The sequence below is a fragment of the Marmota monax genome, unplaced genomic scaffold, assembly GCF_021218885.2.
Source record: "Marmota monax isolate L192 unplaced genomic scaffold, Marmota_monax_Labrador192_F-V1.1 WCK01_AAM20220418_F8-fsc00160, whole genome shotgun sequence".
Taxonomy (NCBI): domain Eukaryota; kingdom Metazoa; phylum Chordata; class Mammalia; order Rodentia; family Sciuridae; genus Marmota; species Marmota monax.
In genome coordinates this window covers 1,943,917-1,962,268 of record NW_026694183.1, presented here as the reverse complement: position 1 = coordinate 1,962,268, position 18,352 = coordinate 1,943,917, and the positions used below count along the sequence as shown (strand labels likewise).

The 18,352-nt window shown below is 48.4% G+C and overlaps 1 protein-coding gene and 1 non-coding gene across 2 annotated transcripts; one reads left to right on the top strand and one right to left on the bottom strand.

The window, feature by feature from the left end:
- Positions 1 to 11,019: 11,019 nt before the first annotated feature.
- Positions 11,020 to 17,838, top strand: Nr1h2 (nuclear receptor subfamily 1 group H member 2). Its single transcript, XM_046466220.2, has 9 exons — positions 11,020 to 11,157; positions 11,922 to 11,983; positions 12,069 to 12,200; positions 12,523 to 12,813; positions 12,891 to 13,165; positions 13,331 to 13,510; positions 14,119 to 14,218; positions 16,128 to 16,336; positions 16,676 to 17,838. The coding sequence occupies exons 2-9, from the start codon at positions 11,941 to 11,943 to the stop codon at positions 16,820 to 16,822; spliced, it is 1,377 nt and encodes a 458-aa protein (XP_046322176.1). The 5' UTR covers positions 11,020 to 11,157; positions 11,922 to 11,940; the 3' UTR covers positions 16,823 to 17,838.
- Trnav-aac (transfer RNA valine (anticodon AAC)) lies at positions 15,541 to 15,613 on the bottom strand. Its single transcript has one exon. It is a non-coding gene; the product is annotated as a tRNA-Val (tRNA).
- Positions 17,839 to 18,352: the final 514 nt, after the last annotated feature.

Genomic DNA, 18,352 nt, shown 5'->3' with positions numbered 1-18,352 from the left:
ATGTAGCTGGGCGCTAAGCAACTCAGTGAGACCCTGTCTCTAAATAAAATACAAAATTGGGCTACGAATGTGGCTCAGTGGCAGAGCGTACCCTGATACCAAAAAGAAAAAAGAAAAAGAATCTGCATTAAAAAAAAAAGAAAAGAAAAACCCAATGAGCCTGTAACCACAAACATTACTGAAAAATTCTCTCAGTCTCTCTCTCTCTCCCTCTCTCTCTCTCTCTCTCTGTGTGTGTGTGTGTGTGTGTGTGTGTGCACGTGCCTGCTGCTATTTAGAGATCTGGGGACCCAAGAAAGAGGATCCAGGTATTGACCTAAGGGTGCTTTACTACAAACTTACATCCCCTGCCCGATTTTTTTTTTAATTTTTTTTTTTTTTTTTTTTTTTTTACTTTGAGACAGGATCTCACTAAGTTGCTGAGGCTGGTGTCCAACTTGTGATTCTCCTGCCTCAGTCTCCAGAGTAATTTTTTGTAATTACAAGTATTACAAAAACAATATATATATATAGATAGATAGATAGATCAGATTTTTGGTTCACTCGATTAGATTTGCCTGTCAATATCAGCAGACACATCTCTTTTTTTTAAGTAAATAAAAATAGATTTTGCTAGTTGATCTGCATCTTATTTTCCCACTCAACTATATAACTCAAACTTTTGGACACTGGCCTTAGCAACCTAGTGAGGTGCTGTCTCAAAAAGAAAAAAAGAAAAAGGAAAGGGAGGAAGGAGAGAACTGGAGGCGTCTGCATGGAGCTCAGTGGTCAGGCACCCTGGCTGCAGACCGAGTACCAGTACAGACAAGAAAAGAAAGAATAAGATACAATTTACCTATGATAAAATTCACAAATCTTATTTATTTCTGGTACTGGGGATTGAACCCAGGGGCATTTTACCACTGAGTTACATCCCCAGCCCTTTAATTTTTTTTTTTTTTTTTTTTTGAGACAGGGTCTCCCTAAGTTACTGATGCTGGATTCAAACGTGCAATCCTCCTGTCTCAGCCTCCAGAGTGACTGGGATGACAGGCGTGCAGCAACGTGCCAGGCTCATTTTTCTTTCATTCTTTCTTTTTTAAATTCTTTTTTATAACTTTATTTGATTTATTTATATGTGGTGCTGAGATTTGAACCCAGGGCCTTGCATATGCAAGGCGAGTACTCTACCACTGAGCCATAACATAACCCCAGCTCCTCATTTTCTTGATTCCAAAATAAATTCCAGATATCAGTACCATTTGTTGCAAAGGGGCAAACCTTCTTTTAAATAGCTACATTGTATCTCAGAGTATCAAAAAAACACTATTTATATAACCAATCTATTTATTGCTCTTCCTTTTTAGTTATAAACATTAGCTATATTTTCTGTGCATACCTTTAATAGTATCCACACATCAGTCTCTAAAACCAGAATCCCTCAGGCAGAGACCACATGTGAGTTCTAGATTTTGACAGCTATTGCTAGATTGCTTCCCAGAGCTGGTATAATGGTCTAAGGGTTGGTACTTCCCACTACAGGGCCTAGGCCCAGAGCAACACCACCCGCCCACATCCGTACAATGCTACCTGCTGTCAGATGGTGTAAAAAGAATGTTTTTTTCTTCTTTATTGAAACGCCCATTTCCTGATTACTAATGCTGTCAGCCTTTTTATTCTTTCTTACTCTTTAATTATTTTATTCTTTTTTCTTTTCTTTTTTTAACCAGGGATTGAATGTAGGGGCACTCGAACCACATCCCCAGTCCTATTTTGTATTTTATTTAGAGACAGGGTCTCACCGAGTTGCTTAGCACCTGACTAAATTGCTGAGGCTGGCTTTGAACTCGAAATCCTCCTGCCTCAGCCTCCCAAGCTGCTGGGATTACAGGCATGCGCCACCATGCCTGGCTAATACTGTGTCTTGATTTGTCTATTTTCGACATTATTCTTTGCCTTCCCACTGTGAAAACTGGGCAATTGACTCTTTGCCCCCTGCCCGCTCTCCTAACACCTGGCTTTGTATGATGATGTAATGATTGGGTCAGGTCAATACTGAACACCCATGGTCATATCTCATCAAGGGTATGCATGTTAAAACTATAGTGCGGAGCTGGGCTGTAGCTCAGGAGCAGAATGCCATCCTAGCATGTGTGAGGCCCTGAGTTTCATCCCAAACTCAGGAAGAGAAGGGGAAGGAGGAGGGGAAGAAGGGGAAGGAGGAGGAGGAAGAGGAAAGAAAAAAGAAAACTATGACACCAACACACTCTCATCAGAATAGTGAATATTAAAAAGATGACCAGCTTGGGGACAGCAGGGAGCTGGGCCATTGTTTCCTCTCTCCATTTCCCATTGCAACCAATAAAGGGTGTCAAATAAATTAAATGAACACTTTGTATGCTTAGTCGTGTCCCTCTCTGGGTCTGTGGGATGCCAACATTCACCTCCCTCTGAGGCAGTAGTAGGTGGTGCCCCTCACTAGTCTCCTCTTCATCTGCCTCTTCCCCCTCCTCCCCTTCTTCCTCATCCTCTTCCTCTTGCTTCTCCTTCTCCTCTTCTTCCTCTACTCCTCCTCCTTCTCCTCCTCTCTTTTCACCTTCTCCTCTTAGGGATTGAACCAAGGGCTCAAGCATACTCCCCTGAGCTACTTCCCCAGCCCAAGACAACTCTTAAACTTGGGTTTCCTTTGAGATGCTACAGCAGGAAAGTCCCAGAGTTGGACCCTGGAGGAAAGAAATCTTCAATTACATAAGAGGAGTACCCAGGCAGAGGAGGACCCAGGACCTCCAGGTCTCTGGAATCACTCTCAGCAGCACCATGAGGAAGTGTAGCATTCTAATGTCTATAGTGACATCTAAAGGGACAAAAACTAACGAGTTGCATAAATAATGGTGCAGAGAGAGGAAAACATGGGAGGGGAGACTGCCTAGGGAGAAAAGAAGGGGTCAGTGCTTATGTGGGGGGAGGGCATCATGGTCATGGGAGGGACAATGATGTAAGTATATTTTGCCCATGAGCCAGTAGTGATCAGCGGAGTGTCTTCCTGATTGCTTCTGTTCCCCACCCCTACTCCCCACCCCCACCACCCCACAAAAGAAGAAGTGAAACTTAAGAGAAGGAGAAGGAGAACTGTTGGAGGCTGGGAAAGAAAGTGAGGACTGGTTTCTTAGGCAATGGAGAAGGGCTCTGAGTGTTCACTTGCCACCTGCAGTTATGTGTCTGAAGGTGCCCACTGTGCTCAGCTGGGTGAGCTGGAGTGAGGGTTTCGCCAGGCAAGTGTAACTGGGGGAGTCGAGTTGAGAGTGTGCAAGATGTGATGATGGCGGTTGATCATACACTCTCTGCTGGAAGGACAAGAGGACATGAAAGGAGGGGAGTAAAATGGAGGGAAAAATCCGTGTGGTGGTGTGCACCTTAATCCCAGCAGCTCAGGAGGCTGAGGCAGGAGGATCGTGTGTTCAAACCTGCAGTAGCAATTTAGAGAGTCCCTATCTCAAATAAAACTAAAATGGCCTAGCGATGGGGGATTTCTCTGACACAGTAAACACACAGGCAGAGTTTCTATAATAACCCTCACCATCCATCTCTCTTTGTTTCAGCATCCAGAACCCTCCATCTAGAGGTCCTTAGCTCACCCCGACCACCACCACAGCGACCACGCTGTCTGCAGCATCCCTGTTCTGACTTTCTAGTTTGAGAAACCTTGCCTGCAAATCCCCAAATGGCCACACGGTGGTAGTGGGGACCTATTTTCCCAGGTAAACACCACACACACACACACACACACACACACACACTTACTCCAACCTCCGCTGCAACTTTTGTTAACCGAACTGGAACACACACCATGCTCTTTCCAGATCCCCTGCTTTGGCCCTTTGTTCCACGGCCTGGAATGCCGCCTCGCTCACTGTCTCCACCAATGGTACAAACAGAACAGATGCTTCCTTCCTGACTGTCCAAGCCGACGGGAAGAAATTGCCCTTCTGAACACAGCCCCGCTAAAAGGGACCCACATTACCTCCTGTCTCGTCCCTTAGCATCTCCTGCCCACGTCGGCCTCCACCATCAGACCAAGAGGCTCTCAAGCGAAGGCACCTGACTTTGTTGAATCTTCAAAATCACAATCCGTCCCAGGGACTCAGGGTGGGACTAGGGAAAACCTTGGGAGTTTTCTCAATCCAGTATTTTATTTAATTGTCTAATTTTGTGAAAGGGATTATCGTCCACATTTCAAAGATGCCCCAGCCGGCCCTAGTGCACTCAGTGGGGGTTTGAACCGGATTATTTTTTGTTTTGTTCTTCGGGTACTGGGGGCCTCCATGCATGCTAGGCAAGTTCTACCACCCCTGGCCCTTTTTATTTTAATTCGAGAGTGGGTCTCACTAAATTGTGCAGTCTGGCCTTGAATTTACGACCCTCCTGCCTCAGGCTCTCCAGTAGCGGGGATGACCTGGGAGCTCAGGGGCGTCGGAACTGAACTCAGGAACACTTACGAATTCGTGCAGACACCTCGTTTCCCTCTCTGCCCGTTTACTTTTGCAGCAGTCCCATTGGCTGGCATCAGCCACGTGAACACATCTAGCTGCACGATCCGCTGGGAGTTGTAGTTCGAGGGTAAGGGACGCCTTTGGTGAGTGCTCAGCCAGCATAGGACACCTCTAGTCTGGAAGGACACTTGATCAGAACTGCTGTTCCCTCTCTGATTTCTTTTTTTTTGTTGTTGTTGTTGTTTGTTTGTTTGCCTTGATGCGGATGGAGCCCAGGGCCTTTGGCATGCTAGGCAAGTGCTCCACCACTGAGCCACACTTCAGCCCCTTGAAGGGATTTAAGTCAATGTTTCAACATAAGTTCAGAAATGTGAACCAGTCTTTTTGTTGATTTTGCCAGAAATTGGTTAACATCCCTTATCTCTCTCCCACCACCACTATCCTATGGTCCTTATAGTTAAATTGAGGACATCGCAGAATTTTTCATATAATTTATGTTGTTGATGATTTTATTTAGCTGCATTTTTGGAAAAAAAAAATCATGTCACCTAGGGCAACGCTGCCTGAGGAGGTTGAGCTGATGACACAGCACACCTGAGGAGACTGCAATGCAGTTGTTAAATTCCCAGTGATTCTGCATCTCCAGGGAGGATCTGGCTGCCACGTTATCTTGTTACCTATATTGGAGGAGTTATCATTTTATTACAAATGAGTTTTCACCTATTCATCTTTTGTGGTACAGTTGGTGAAATAAGATGGTCTTTTATTGTTGTACACATAGGTGGGTTACATTATCTCAGAATTCCATTTCAGAATAATAACTGTTACTGGAGTTTGAGTGGACTGCAGGGTGAGGACTTTTGGTCCTTCGGTATAATGCCTAAGATTAGACAATCTGTCAGGACAAAAGCAGAAGCACAGCAAGGCAGAGATAGGAATTACAGTAAGCCAGGAAGAGGTGAGAGGAAAGGAGGTGCAGCTCAGAAAGGGGTGGGCAGAGAGAGGTTAGGGACCCAAATGTGCCAGAATGATGAGGCTTGGGGCTTTTGTTAGGTTAGGGGTGGGAATTTCCAGTGGTGCAAAACCTCAGAGGGACAGGTACCTTCCCTACTTGGAAATAGCACTGTGTGAAAATTGAGGGCATGTGCCTGTGCACTTGGGTCACTTTGCCCTTTCTGGCCTAGCGCCACTGGCAGAAAGTCAAATAATAGTCCACTAACCCTCTGAGCTACTTGCGGGTCCTTCATGATACAGGCCTATGAATCTACAGAGAAAAGTGATGGCCCCTTTGGTGGAATGCTGGGGAGTCTGGTATTGACATGTGGTAGCTCTGAGTAGACTGCCCACCTTCCTAAGATGGATTTCTTTCATAGCCCCAGCCACTCAAGGGGAGGGAGGAATGTATGTCCTCACTTGGTGGTATGTTGGGTATTGACTCTCCTGGGTCAACTACAGGCCAGGAGCTCTTTGACAGCTACTCCCTCTTGCCTCCCCCTTCTCCCTTGCCTTCTTATCTCTATGTCAACCACAGAATTATATACATTAAATAAAAGTTACAGGAGGTCATTCTTTTTTTTTTAATGTGGGTGCTGGGGATTGAACCCAATGTTTCACTTGTGCTAGGCAAGCACTCTACCACTGAGCCCCAACCCCAGCCCCAGGAGGTCATTCTTTTAAACTCCCAACAGACTAAGAATCAAAATGGAGTCACTCTGGCTGGGACTGTGGCTCAGCAGTAGAGTGCTCGCCTAGCATGGGCGAGGCCCTGGGTTCGATCCCAATACCACATAAAAATAAATAAATAAAGATAAAATTTAAAAAAAAAATGGAGTCACTCGTGCCAAAGATGAAACTAAACTGTTCAGAGAAATCAGCATTAAAGACACAAATTTCCCAAACAGGCTAGTTCAATTAGCATGGTAATGAAATTCTTTCTGTCTCAATCTTAACACAAAAAAGGTAACCAGCTGGGTTACCTGTGCGGGCCCAGACCTATAATCCCAGAAGCTGAGGTAAGAGGATCACAAATTTATAAATTTGCAAATTTGAGGTCAGCCTGGGCCCTTTACTGATACTGTGTCTCAAATTTTTAAAATAAATAAATAAATCAATAAAAAGGGCTGGGAATGTAACTCAGTGGTTAAGTACCCCAGGGTTCAATCCCCAGTACTAAAAAAAAAAAAAAAAATGTGGAGAAAATAGGAGCCAGGAATACTGGTCAGCACCTATAGTCACAGCTAACTGGGTGGCTAAGGCAGAAGGATCACTAGAATCCAGGAGTTTCAGGTCAGAGTGGGCAACAGAGCAAAAAGACCTCTGTGGGAGACCAACATTGCACGTGACTGGGTCACACTCCCCGACTGGGTGCTGAGGCACTCAGTCACAGAAATGTGGCAGAGCTTTCCCCATCCTTCTTGGGTGTGAGAGTTGGTGTCTCGTGCATGGGTGTGTCTTCCTACAGCCCCATGGGTGAAGCTATGCTCACCTATTCCTTTGTAATATAACCCCTTGCCCTGTTTAGGATAGAATCTTCCATGGAAGTGCCTTGTGTATGTCCCCTCCTCTTACTGTGCCCTTGGGTGTGGCCTACCCAGGTGTCAGTCAACCTGCTGACAGTGGACATCATGAAGATAGACTCAGCCCCCTGAAACCTGACCCCTTGCCTCATTTGAATAGCTTCTCCTCAATAAAAGGGGTCACCACTTGCTCTAGCTCTCTCTCTTCCCGCGGACCCTTAAGGTCAGAGGAGCCATCACAGTGACCCCAAAGAAAAAGGTATTTTTGTCTCTTGTGTGGTTATTTTGCACACCCCAGTCAGCCCAGTTTACCTGGAGTGACCCCTGAGCCTTTTAGTCGCGAGAACAGAAACCTGGCTGACCTCATCTCTTTAAAAAAAAAAAAAAGTGGAGAAATTTAAGATTTCAAATGATAAGAATATAAATGATGCATGCATTTTGACAGTTCCTCAAAAGGCTAAACATAGAGTACCAAATAACCCAACAGTCCCACACCAAAGTACAAACCCAAGAGAAGTGAAAACATGCCTACACAAAAATTTATCCATGAATATCTGTAGCAGCATTATAGCCAAGAATAAAAACAACCCAAATACTAATCGGTATAATGCCTAAGATTAAACAATATGTGCAGGACAAAAGCAGAAGCACAGCAAGGCAGAGATAGGAATTACAGTAAGCCAGGAAGAGGTGAGAGGAAAGGAGGTGCAGCTCAGAAAGGGGTGGGCAGAGAGAGGTTAGGGACCCAAATGTGCCAGAATGATGAGGCTTGGGGCTTTTGTTAGGTTAAGGGGTGGGAATTTCCAGTGGTACAAAACCTCAGAGGGACAAGTAGCCTCCCTACTTGGAAATAGCACTGTGTGAAAATTGAGGGCATGTGCCTGTGCACTTGGGTCACTTTGCCCTTTCTGGCCTAGCGCCACTGGCAGAAAGTCAAATAACAGTTCACTAACCCTCTGAGCTACTTGCGGGTACTTCATGATACGGGCCTATGAATCTACATATATTTGGGTTGTTTTTATTCTTGGCTTATAATGCTGCTAAAAATATTCATGGACAAATTTTTGACCAATGGATAAACAATGGTATATCCATACAATAGAATATCATTCAGCCATAAATAGTAATGAAGCACTCATACATGCTACAACATAGATGAATCTTGAAAACATAAGTGAAAGATAACCTCACAAAGAAGAACAGTCTAGATACTGTTTATAGGAAATGCCCAGAATATGGAAATATCATAGAGATGAAAGGTTGGTTAATGGTTGCCTAGGGCTGCAGGTGGGATGAGAAAATTGTAGGTAGCATCTAATGCCTGTGGGGTTTCTTTGTGGGGGTAGCAAAAAAATATTCTAAAATCATTCATGATGATCACTGGGGGAACTTGCCTGGCATGTATGAGCCCTCAGTTTGATCCCCAGCACTGCAAATATAAATAAAATACAGAAGTTGAAGTTAGACGTTTTTAAAGCCAATTACAGCTCTGAATTTCTAAATAAAGAGTCAAGGAGTCAGCTTGCTGAAACATTACAACATTTCTGTTATGTCATTAGTGAATATTCCTGTCAACAATAGTTTCTGCATTGGTTTAACACTCTTAAGTTACTGTTGTATTATGTAACAAGATTGGTAGCTACTGTTTCTATTTAAATAAAAGATAATGATAGCTAAAGAAGAACCAGCCTGATGCAGTGGTTCATAGGGAGCTCTGAGGCCTGTAGGCTTTCTGTGTGTTTGCAGAATAATGAAAGAGGCAACAGGACCACCACAGGGCCAGAAGACAATAGAATCAGCCAACCAGTCAATAACCAAAATAAAAATAAATAAATTTGTTGATGGTAATAATTGCAGAACTCTGTGAATATGCTAAAAAATGAATTTTACTGAAATGGGTGAATTATAGAGTGTGAGTTATAGCTCAATAAAGCTGTTACCTAAATGGGTGTGGGTATTGAATCAGTTACAAATGAAAACACTGGTCCACAACTAGATTCAGGCAACACTGCTACTGACTGGGTGTTTACAAATGCCAGATGCAGGGTTTGCTGAGCTCTTACACTCTTCACAACATACAATTTCCCCCATTTTACAATCAGGTCAGTGGATACTGAGCCTCATGTGACTCACCCCAAAAGTGTGGTACAGTGATTCATATTAAGTCCCTATCAGCCTTTTGCACTTTTCTAAGAGTGTTAAGTTAGAAAGAACTTTAGGGCTGGGGATATGGCTCAAGCGGTAGCGCGCTCGCCTGGCATGCGTGCGGCCCGGGTTCGATCCTCAGCACCACATACAAACAAAGATGTTGTGTCTGCCGAAAACTAAAAATAAATATGAAAAAAATTCTCCCTCTCTTTAAAAAAAAAAAAAAAAAAAGGAATTAAAGAACTTTAACCCCCATAGGAATAAACAAAGCTCCAACATGTCAGACTAATTTGAGCCCAGGTCTCTTCATCCCTTTAACCTCAAGTAATTACAAGAACAATACAATCAGGTCAGTTCTCTCTCCCATTTACAGACAAGGAAAGAGATTCAGGGAGGTTAAGTATCCTGGCTTAACCATGGCAGAGCAAGGAGGTGACAGAGACACCAGGTTCTGCCAGATCTGGATGCTCACATTAACCACATTTTATTTATGATGTTCTTGGATGGAAATTTCCATAGCTACAAATGCCAGTCTGAATGAACAATGCAAGTTGAAGAAGAGCATGCATTACACATTGTTTTTTCTTAAAAAAAAATAAATAAATAAACTGAAAAAACATTCATGGTGGAGTGCAGCAGAGTGCTAGAGGCCTTGCCTAGCTTGAGTGAGGCCTGGTGAGTTCAATTCTCGGCACCACAAAAATTATAACAATTAAAAAGTATCATATATGCTTGATAAACTGATATGCTAAAAATCGATTATCAGTGAGCAAAAAAAAATCTTTGGAGCAATTTCATCTTCTATGTGAATTTTTTTTTTATTTATTTTTTAGGCGTAGATGAACACAACACAATGCCTTTATTTTTATGTGGTGCTGAGGATCGAACCCGGGTCCCGCCCGTGCTAGGCACGCGCTCTACCGCTGAGCCACAATCCCAGCCCCTCTGAATTTTCTTAAAGAGCTATTTATTTTTACCATTTTGGGTAGTGGAGACCATATTTCTTATTTTTGAAGGTTTCAATCAACAGGGTTTTTTTTCTTTTTCCAAAATGTTTTCAGGTGCAAGCTCAGTGGTAGAGCGCTCGCACAGCATGAATGAGGCCTTGGATTTCATATCCCGCACTATATATATATTTTCTGGATCTATGTTTGTGATTTAACTTATTTAAAACTAACATACACCACACCCACAATATCAGAAAATCATGTAATAAGCAAAAAAAAGGCAAACAGTCTTCGAATAAATCTTGTGCGAGAGGCAGTCATTGCTGGGGAGATTTATGTCCATTAAGTCTTTGGGCGCCGGCCGACGGAAGCGCATGGGTGGAACAAGGCCCGAGAACGCGGACCCGGAAGATTTGGGGGTCACCTGCGCCCCTCTTGCTCAACATTGAACGGAACTTTCCGGAACTCTTTTTCGTGACTCCAGTGGAGCTACCCGGTAGGGAACACTTCCGGTGAGCTTATGACTTCCGTGCGGGGCAATGGATTCCAGGCGGGTCCTAAGGAGACCGGAAGTCCGTCACCTTTGGCTCTCCGCCCCTTTCCGGAGGTGACGCTCGGCCGGGTTGCCGGAAGAAGTGGCGAAGTTACTTTTCCTCCTATTTTTTCTTGCGGTGTTGGGGATCGAACCCAGGGCTTCGCGCATGCTAGGCAAGTGCTGTGCCTCTGAGCTACACACCCAACGCCCCGAAGTTACTTTTGAGGGGACCCAGTAGCGGTCGTCTGTTAGGGGCTGAGGAGGAGGAGAAAGAGAAGCAGAGCAAGGGGACGGAGGCAAGTGTTCCCAAGAGTGGGGAGGCGCGGGAGAAGCCCGGCCAGAGACTCCTGGGTGGTCCGCGCCACTCCACTCAGCCTCGCTCTCTCCTTTACGTCCCTCTCTTCTGTAGCTTGCGCCTCCCCTGGCTGTTTCCAGAACAACAGAGTAGGAGACCCCGCGAAAGACCGCCCACAAGACCCCTGCGCGCAGCCATGAGCCCCGCCTTCCCCTGGTGCTCGGAGAGGGGCGGGACTTGGAGCGAGGTGTGGGGGCGAGGCATGGAGAGAGGAGATGGGCGGGATCTGAAGCTGGGGGAGGGGGCGGAGTTCTAAGGCAGGCACGTTCCATGGTGGGAGGAATGAGGGTCGGCCCTGGGAGGAGTGGGCGGGACCTAGGAGGAAAAGATGGGGCGGGGCATAACAGGAGATGGGATCGGGATGAGAAATTGGGGGCGCTCTCAGCAGAAGTGCGGTGGAGCCTAGTAAAAGTAGATGGTGTGAAACTTGGTGGAGGGAGGACTTGAGGACAGAGCGTGATTTAAGAAGGATTGTTTCTTGGAGCTGGTGGGTGGGACCTGGAGAAGGGGCGGGACTTGAGGGTGAAGGCTGGCATGGAGCAGAAGGGGGCGGGCATTGTTTAAATGGGTGGGGAGAGAGCCCCATGAGGTGGCCCGAGTTTGTAATCCCAGCAACTAGGGAGGCTGAAGCTGGAGGGTGGCAAGTTCAAGGCCAGCATGGGTAACTTAGTGAGACTGTGTCTCATAGTGAAAAAATTAAAAGAATTGAGGGTGTGAGTCAGTGGTAGAACCCTTGCCTAACACGTGGGGGCTCTGGGTTCCATTCCCGCACCAAAAAAGAGAAAAAAGAAGGAAAGAAAAAGTAGGGCTAGGGCTGAGAGTGGAGTCTTTGTGTAGTCGTTTTTAAAAAATTCTGCCGGAGGTGAAAGAGGAGCACCCCCATCAGGACAACTGGTCTGACCTGCCTGTCCCTGGCCTCAGAAATCTCTCAACCCTTCCCATATTCTGTAGGCTGCTCCGTGACCCCACCATGTCCTCCCCCACCACAAGTTCCCTGGACAGCCCCGTGCCTGGTGAGTGAGACTTCCCCATTTATTCCCCATCATACACTGGCAATAGAAGCTCAATGTCCCTCCTTCTGTTTCCTCCCTTTCCCAGGAAATGGCCCTCCTCAGCCCAGCACCTCCTCTTCTTCACCCACTATAAAGGAGGAGGGCCCTGAGCTGTGGCCAGAGGGTTTGAACCCTGAAGCTCTAGGCACTGATGGGGCCAGCTCCGCCTTCATAGAAGGTGAGATAGGGATAGGGGTCTGGAAGTTGGTGTGGGGCTCATGGAGGGATCTAGAAAGGGAGAAACAAGGATGGGGAGATGGGAGGCCCGTTTCTTTTTCTTTTTCCTTCCGTTTCTCCTTAATGCCTCCTACTTTGATTCCTTCTTGGGGGTCTACTGACTTGGACGTCTTTCCCTCTGCATTGCAGCCCCTCTGGGTGTGCACATCTCCTCTCACCCTTCGTCCTCTGGTTCTTCGCCTTGGGATCTCTCATGGGCCTGACCCTCTGGCAGCTGTTTCTCTTTGTGGCTCTCTCTCATGGCCTTTGTCTGCCCATCCCAGTCATCCTAGAGCCAGAGGAGGAGCCGGAGCGCAAGAGGAAGAAGGGCCCTGCTCCGAAGATGCTGGGCCATGAACTTTGCCGAGTGTGCGGGGACAAGGCCTCTGGCTTCCACTACAATGTGCTCAGTTGTGAAGGCTGCAAGGGCTTCTTCCGGCGTAGTGTGGTCCACGGTGGGGCTGGGCGCTATGCCTGCCGGGGCGGTGGAACCTGCCAGATGGACGCTTTCATGCGGCGCAAGTGCCAGCAGTGCCGGCTGCGCAAGTGCAAGGAGGCAGGGATGCGGGAGCAGTGTGAGTGCCAGGGAAGGGTGGTACAGCCTGCCCCTGCCCAGGCCTGGAGCCTCTGCTGAGGCCCGTGTTCCCCACAGGTGTCCTCTCTGAGGAACAGATCCGGAAGAAGAAGATTCAGAAACAACAGCAGCAGCAGCAGCAGCAGCAGCAGTCACTTGTGGAGCCAGGTGGCAGCAGCAGCTCAGCCTCTGGGCCTGGGGCATCCCCTGGAGGGTCTGAGGCAGGTGGCCAGGGCTCAGGGGAAGGCGAGGGTGTCCAGTTAACAGCGGCTCAGGAACTAATGATCCAACAACTGGTGGCGGCCCAGCTGCAGTGCAACAAACGCTCCTTCTCTGACCAGCCCAAAGTCACGGTACTGCCCTTTCCACAGCCTCGAGCAGTGACAGGCCCAGTGGGGAGAGCCAGCAGGGCTGGGGCCAGGATGTGGGGGGTATGAGGCTTCAGAGGGCGGGACTCTTTAAAGGAGGGTCCCTCAGTGCAGGATTCCTGGGAGTGACCCTGCTGTTCTGTATCCCAGCCTTGGCCCCTGGGTGCAGACCCCCAGTCCCGAGATGCCCGCCAGCAGCGCTTTGCCCACTTCACGGAATTGGCCATCATCTCAGTGCAGGAGATCGTGGACTTTGCCAAGCAGGTGCCTGGCTTCCTACAGCTGGGCCGTGAGGACCAGATTGCCCTCTTGAAGGCATCCACCATTGAGGTAACCACCAGACCACTCTTGCTCCTGCCCACAGGAACCTCAGGGACAGCTCCAGGACAGATGCTGGGGGCAGAGTGAAGAACAAGGCTAGTCCTTACCCTTGTGGGGATGGCATTCCACGGAGGATCATCTGAATTTTAAATTAGATATCCAGAGCCTCCATAAGCCAAGGAGAGAGCGGAGAGGCAGCTGAGGTAGAGAGCAGTCAATGGCTGCACTGGAGAGGCCAGCTTTGGTGGATACACGCCCGGAAGGCTTTTCAGAGGAACTGACATTTGATCCAAATCGTAGATAGTGAATAAAAAACGAGTCTACAGTATCTGAAGCTCGATCCTAAGTTGTGGCATATGGCAATGAACAAAACAGACAGAACTTCTGCCCCTGGCCCTTATAGCTACTAGGGGAGAGAGTACCCCAGAGTGGAGCAGCACAGGCTGAAGCTGAAGCTTGGAGGCAGAGCACTCAGAGGGTCCAACCTGCCACTTGTGTGCTGTCATGGCACAGGAGGGTGATCCTTGCCAGATTGGACTCCCATTCAGGTTGGGTGGGAGGGACAACAGCTGAAGGGTTGTGGGACCCCCTTGATGCCCTCCCCCTGCTGCCCCCAGATCATGCTGCTAGAGACGGCCCGGCGCTACAACCACGAGACAGAGTGCATCACCTTCCTGAAGGACTTCACCTACAGCAAGGATGACTTCCACCGTGCAGGTTGCCAAGGGGGCCGGGATGAAGGGAGGTTGGCGCCCACTGGCTAGGGGACCTCAGCTTCTCATTCTTGTTTGAGCCTCCAAAGTGTGCTGAGCATGGAGCCAACGTGAGAGCAAGATGAGAGTGTGTTTAGTGAGCCCTGATGGAAGGAGTCTCTGCCAACACATAGGGCATCTTAGTGGGAATCAGGAAGAGGCACCTCCCTCCAAACCTGTCTCAGAGGGAGGCAGGCTGCTCAATCCAGCCCATCACAAAAACAAAGCTTCCCTTGGTGTGTAGGACAGCCTGGACATCCTGTGCTCCAAGAGCACGTACTTGGGCATGACCTAGGCAGGGGCTCCTGGAGAAATTGTGTTTGAGTTGAGGCCTGGGGAGTAAGAGGCATTGTTTGGGAGAAGAAGAGTGTTTGCTGTAGGGGGATTGGCATGTGTAAAGCCCTGAGGTGGGAAAGAGCTGGATGGTTTTAAGGAACTACGAGGAGATGTGATAGAGCTGAGGCTGGAGAGGAGGTCAGGAATCCCACCACTTCCCATCCCCTCCTCTGCTACCACTCATGGATGGCTCCCTGGAACACTTAAAGGGCCCCTCACTGGGTTTCCTGCCTCTACCCTCCTAATGGGTCTATTCTTAAGCAGTTCAAAAGATCCTGTCAACACCCAAGTCAACTCCTACCTATTCTGCTCACAATCTTTCATGGCTCCTGTCTTCCTGGGAGAAAAGTCAGACTTCTCACTGTGGCCAACAAGGCCCTTCAAGACTTGGCTTTTTCCTCTCTGCTCTCAGCTGTTGCCCTTAGCTTCTGCCCTCTCCCCCTCGATCCTTGACCTTCTCACTCTTATTTGAACCCATCAAACATGCTCCAGCCTCAAGGCCTTTCCATTTGCTGTTCTCTCCCCTGGAACCAGGTGACCCACTTGTTCAGGTTTGCCCAGGATCTGCCCAGTTTGAACACACACAGTCTTGTGGCCTGGATACAGATAGTTGGTCGCCCTGCCCAGGACACTCACATAGTCTTGGAACTTGCTCCCTCACCTCCTTGGGTCATTGCTCAAATGTTCTCCTACAGTGGGGCCTTTCCTGTCCACCACATGTAAGATGTAAACAGATTTCAACTGTCCTAATTACTCTGCTGTACATTATTCCAAAAGTTCATCACCTTTTTTTTTTTTTTTTCATCACCTTTTGATAAGCTGGGTATTTATTAATATGTTTGTCATCTGTTCCTTCAACCCCAGAGTCCTACAAGAATTGCAACTTTGTCTCTCTTTTTTTAATATTTATTTATTAGTTTTAGGTAGACACAATATCTTTATTTTACATTTATGTGGTGCTGAGGATCGAACTCAGAGCCTCATGCATGTTAGGCAAGCACTCTACCACTGAGCCACAACCCCAGCCTGGGACTTTAATCTTTTTTTTTTTTTTAAATATTTTTTTGGTTGTAGTTGGACACAATATCTTTATTTTATTTATTGTTATGTGGTACTGAGGATCGAACCCAGCGCCTCACATGTGCTAGGTGAGTGCTCTACCGCTGAGCCGCAACCTCAGCCCCCCCCCCCAGGACTTTATCTTAAGAACAGCTTTACCCTTGGGCCTGGCCCAAAAAGATGCTCAATAATGTTGGATGAATAAATGAACACATCAGTTTCAAATGAGTTTGGAATTGACCTCCAGAGCAGTGGAACCATGCAGGGACTGGCAGAACACTACTTGGGTTAAATACCCTCTGCTCTTGTGCAGGCAAGGACAGAGTCTGTGAAAACAGGGAGGAGCTGCACAGGACAGGTGTAGAAATGACAGGACGTTGATCACTGCTGATCCCCTCACTTACTGGCTGGGCATGGGGACCGGGGTCTGGAGCCTGGTTTTAGGCCTGAGAGCTGATCAGGTGGCCCTCTCCCCACAGGCTTGCAAGTGGAGTTCATCAATCCCATCTTCGAGTTCTCACGGGCCATGCGGCGCCTGGGCCTGGACGATGCAGAGTATGCACTCCTCATTGCCATTAACATCTTCTCTGCTGACCGACCCAATGTGCAGGAGCCAAGCCGCGTGGAGGCCCTGCAGCAGCCCTATGTGGAGGCTCTGCTCTCCTACACTCGCATCAAGAGGCCACAGGTACTAGGTCCTGGAGCCACCTAGAGCCTGTGGCCCCCTGGGGTGGGAGGGGAGTCCATGCCCACAAAGCGTCACTCTGGGGCTAGGGTCTTGCTTCCTAGTCTGAGCCCGGTCTCTGCCTGCCCCACTGTGATGTTCTGAGCTCCAGGCACTGTCTGCTCATCAGAGCTGTCCTCAGGCTTCTATCCTTTCACAAAGGACAGCTTCCCCAGCCCTGGGTGGGGCCTGTACTATGCCTGGTTGCTCCCTACCCTGGCTCTCCTGGCTAATTGGAGAAGGGAGGCCCTCCTTGCAGGCAGGGGCCCTGCCAGCAGCCACCTCCCTCCTGTCGGCCTGCAGGACCAGCTTCGCTTCCCACGCATGCTGATGAAGCTTGTGAGCCTACGCACGCTGAGCTCCGTCCACTCGGAGCAGGTCTTTGCCCTGCGACTCCAGGACAAGAAGTTGCCACCTTTGCTGTCTGAGATCTGGGACGTCCATGAGTAAGGGGCTGGTCATCCTGGTCCACAACCTTGCCTGACCACCCTCCAACAGATGGACGCTATCACTCTCTTCTTCCTGGGGTGGAAAGGGGCCAGGGCAGGCCTATGGTTTCAGCTGTGACCTGAAGCACCCTTGTGGTCCCTCCCTTCCCACTGAGTCTTCCAGGAAGGGTGATGGGTCACTGGTCCTAACCTCCGACCTTTCCCAGCTGCCCTTCCCACCCAGCTTACACCTCTACTGCTCAATGCACCTTGAACAGAGGGAGGGAAGGGGAGGGCCCATAACTTCACAGCCCTGGAGACCATAGGTCCCCCTCTTCCTCTGCTCCTTTTATTTAATAAAAACTAAAAACAAAAACAAGAAAATACGAGAACAAGCCAACCCTTAAGTATAGGTAGAGAGGGGGTGAGCTTTCACGGTCCTCATTAACACCAGCCTCTGAATCTAATTCAGTAGACAGACCAGCAGCCTCTTCAGGCTGCCAGGCTGTTGAGGTGACAGACCATCCCAATCTAGGAAGATAGGGGCTGGCTGCTGAGGGGGGGGTCCAGGCCATATGCCTGACAAGTTAAGACTCACCTCCCTGAAGAAGATTGATTGGAGTCATTTTTTTCCCTTTTTTTTCCGGTTGGTACTGGGATTGGGTGTAAGGGTGCTTTACCACTGAGTTACATCTCCAGCTTTTTAATTTTTGAGACAGGGTCCCTCTAAGTTGCTGAGAGTCTTGCTAAGTTGCTAAGGCTGGCCTGGAGCTTTCAGCCCTGTCTCAGTCTCTCAAGTCTCTGACTACACCTGGCTTTGGAACCACTTTTGAAGGACAAATAAGATTTAAGTTGGTGATGGGTTGGGACTTTTGTCCAGTCAACAAGTATTTGCCAAGGCCCCTCGTGGGTGGGTGGGTACTGTGCTGCCCCTTCCAGGGATGCACCATTCAAACACCAAGTGCTGATGGAGAGCTTAGACATGCCCAGCAATTTTTGGCCTGGAAACAGTGAACAAAATAAAGTTGAGACATGGGACGTGGATGAGACTGGTAGAGGGGAGGGACAAGGAGGTTTGGCGGCAGCACAGGACAGTGGGAGCTGGAGAGAGGAAGGGGAGGCCTTTCCAAGGCGATGTCTTTGAGGGCACCCAAAATATGAGAACCTGGGGGCTGGGCCTCCAAGTTGAGGGACCACACACACAGGGCAAGCTGTGAAGTTCTCACACGGCAGTGGGCTTGGTGGAGAGCCCGGGGCGACAGGGAGGGCTGCTTAGAGGAACCGACAGGAAACCGGAAAAGTGCATTTATTGGGGGCAGGAGACAATGGAAATGAGAGTGGTTACACGCAATTGCCTTATTCCAAGTATTGTGCTGGGCACCCCAAAGGTGTCTCTACCTTGCGCTAGTTATTTGCAGATGGGGAAACAGGCTCGGGGCCGACCCATAACGGCCAACCTTTGCGGTGAGGGCGGCGTCCACTTCGGTAGTTCCCGGGAGGCGACCTCGGAGGGAGGCAGGTTAGGAGAGGAGTGTGCACGCACGGCGCCCGA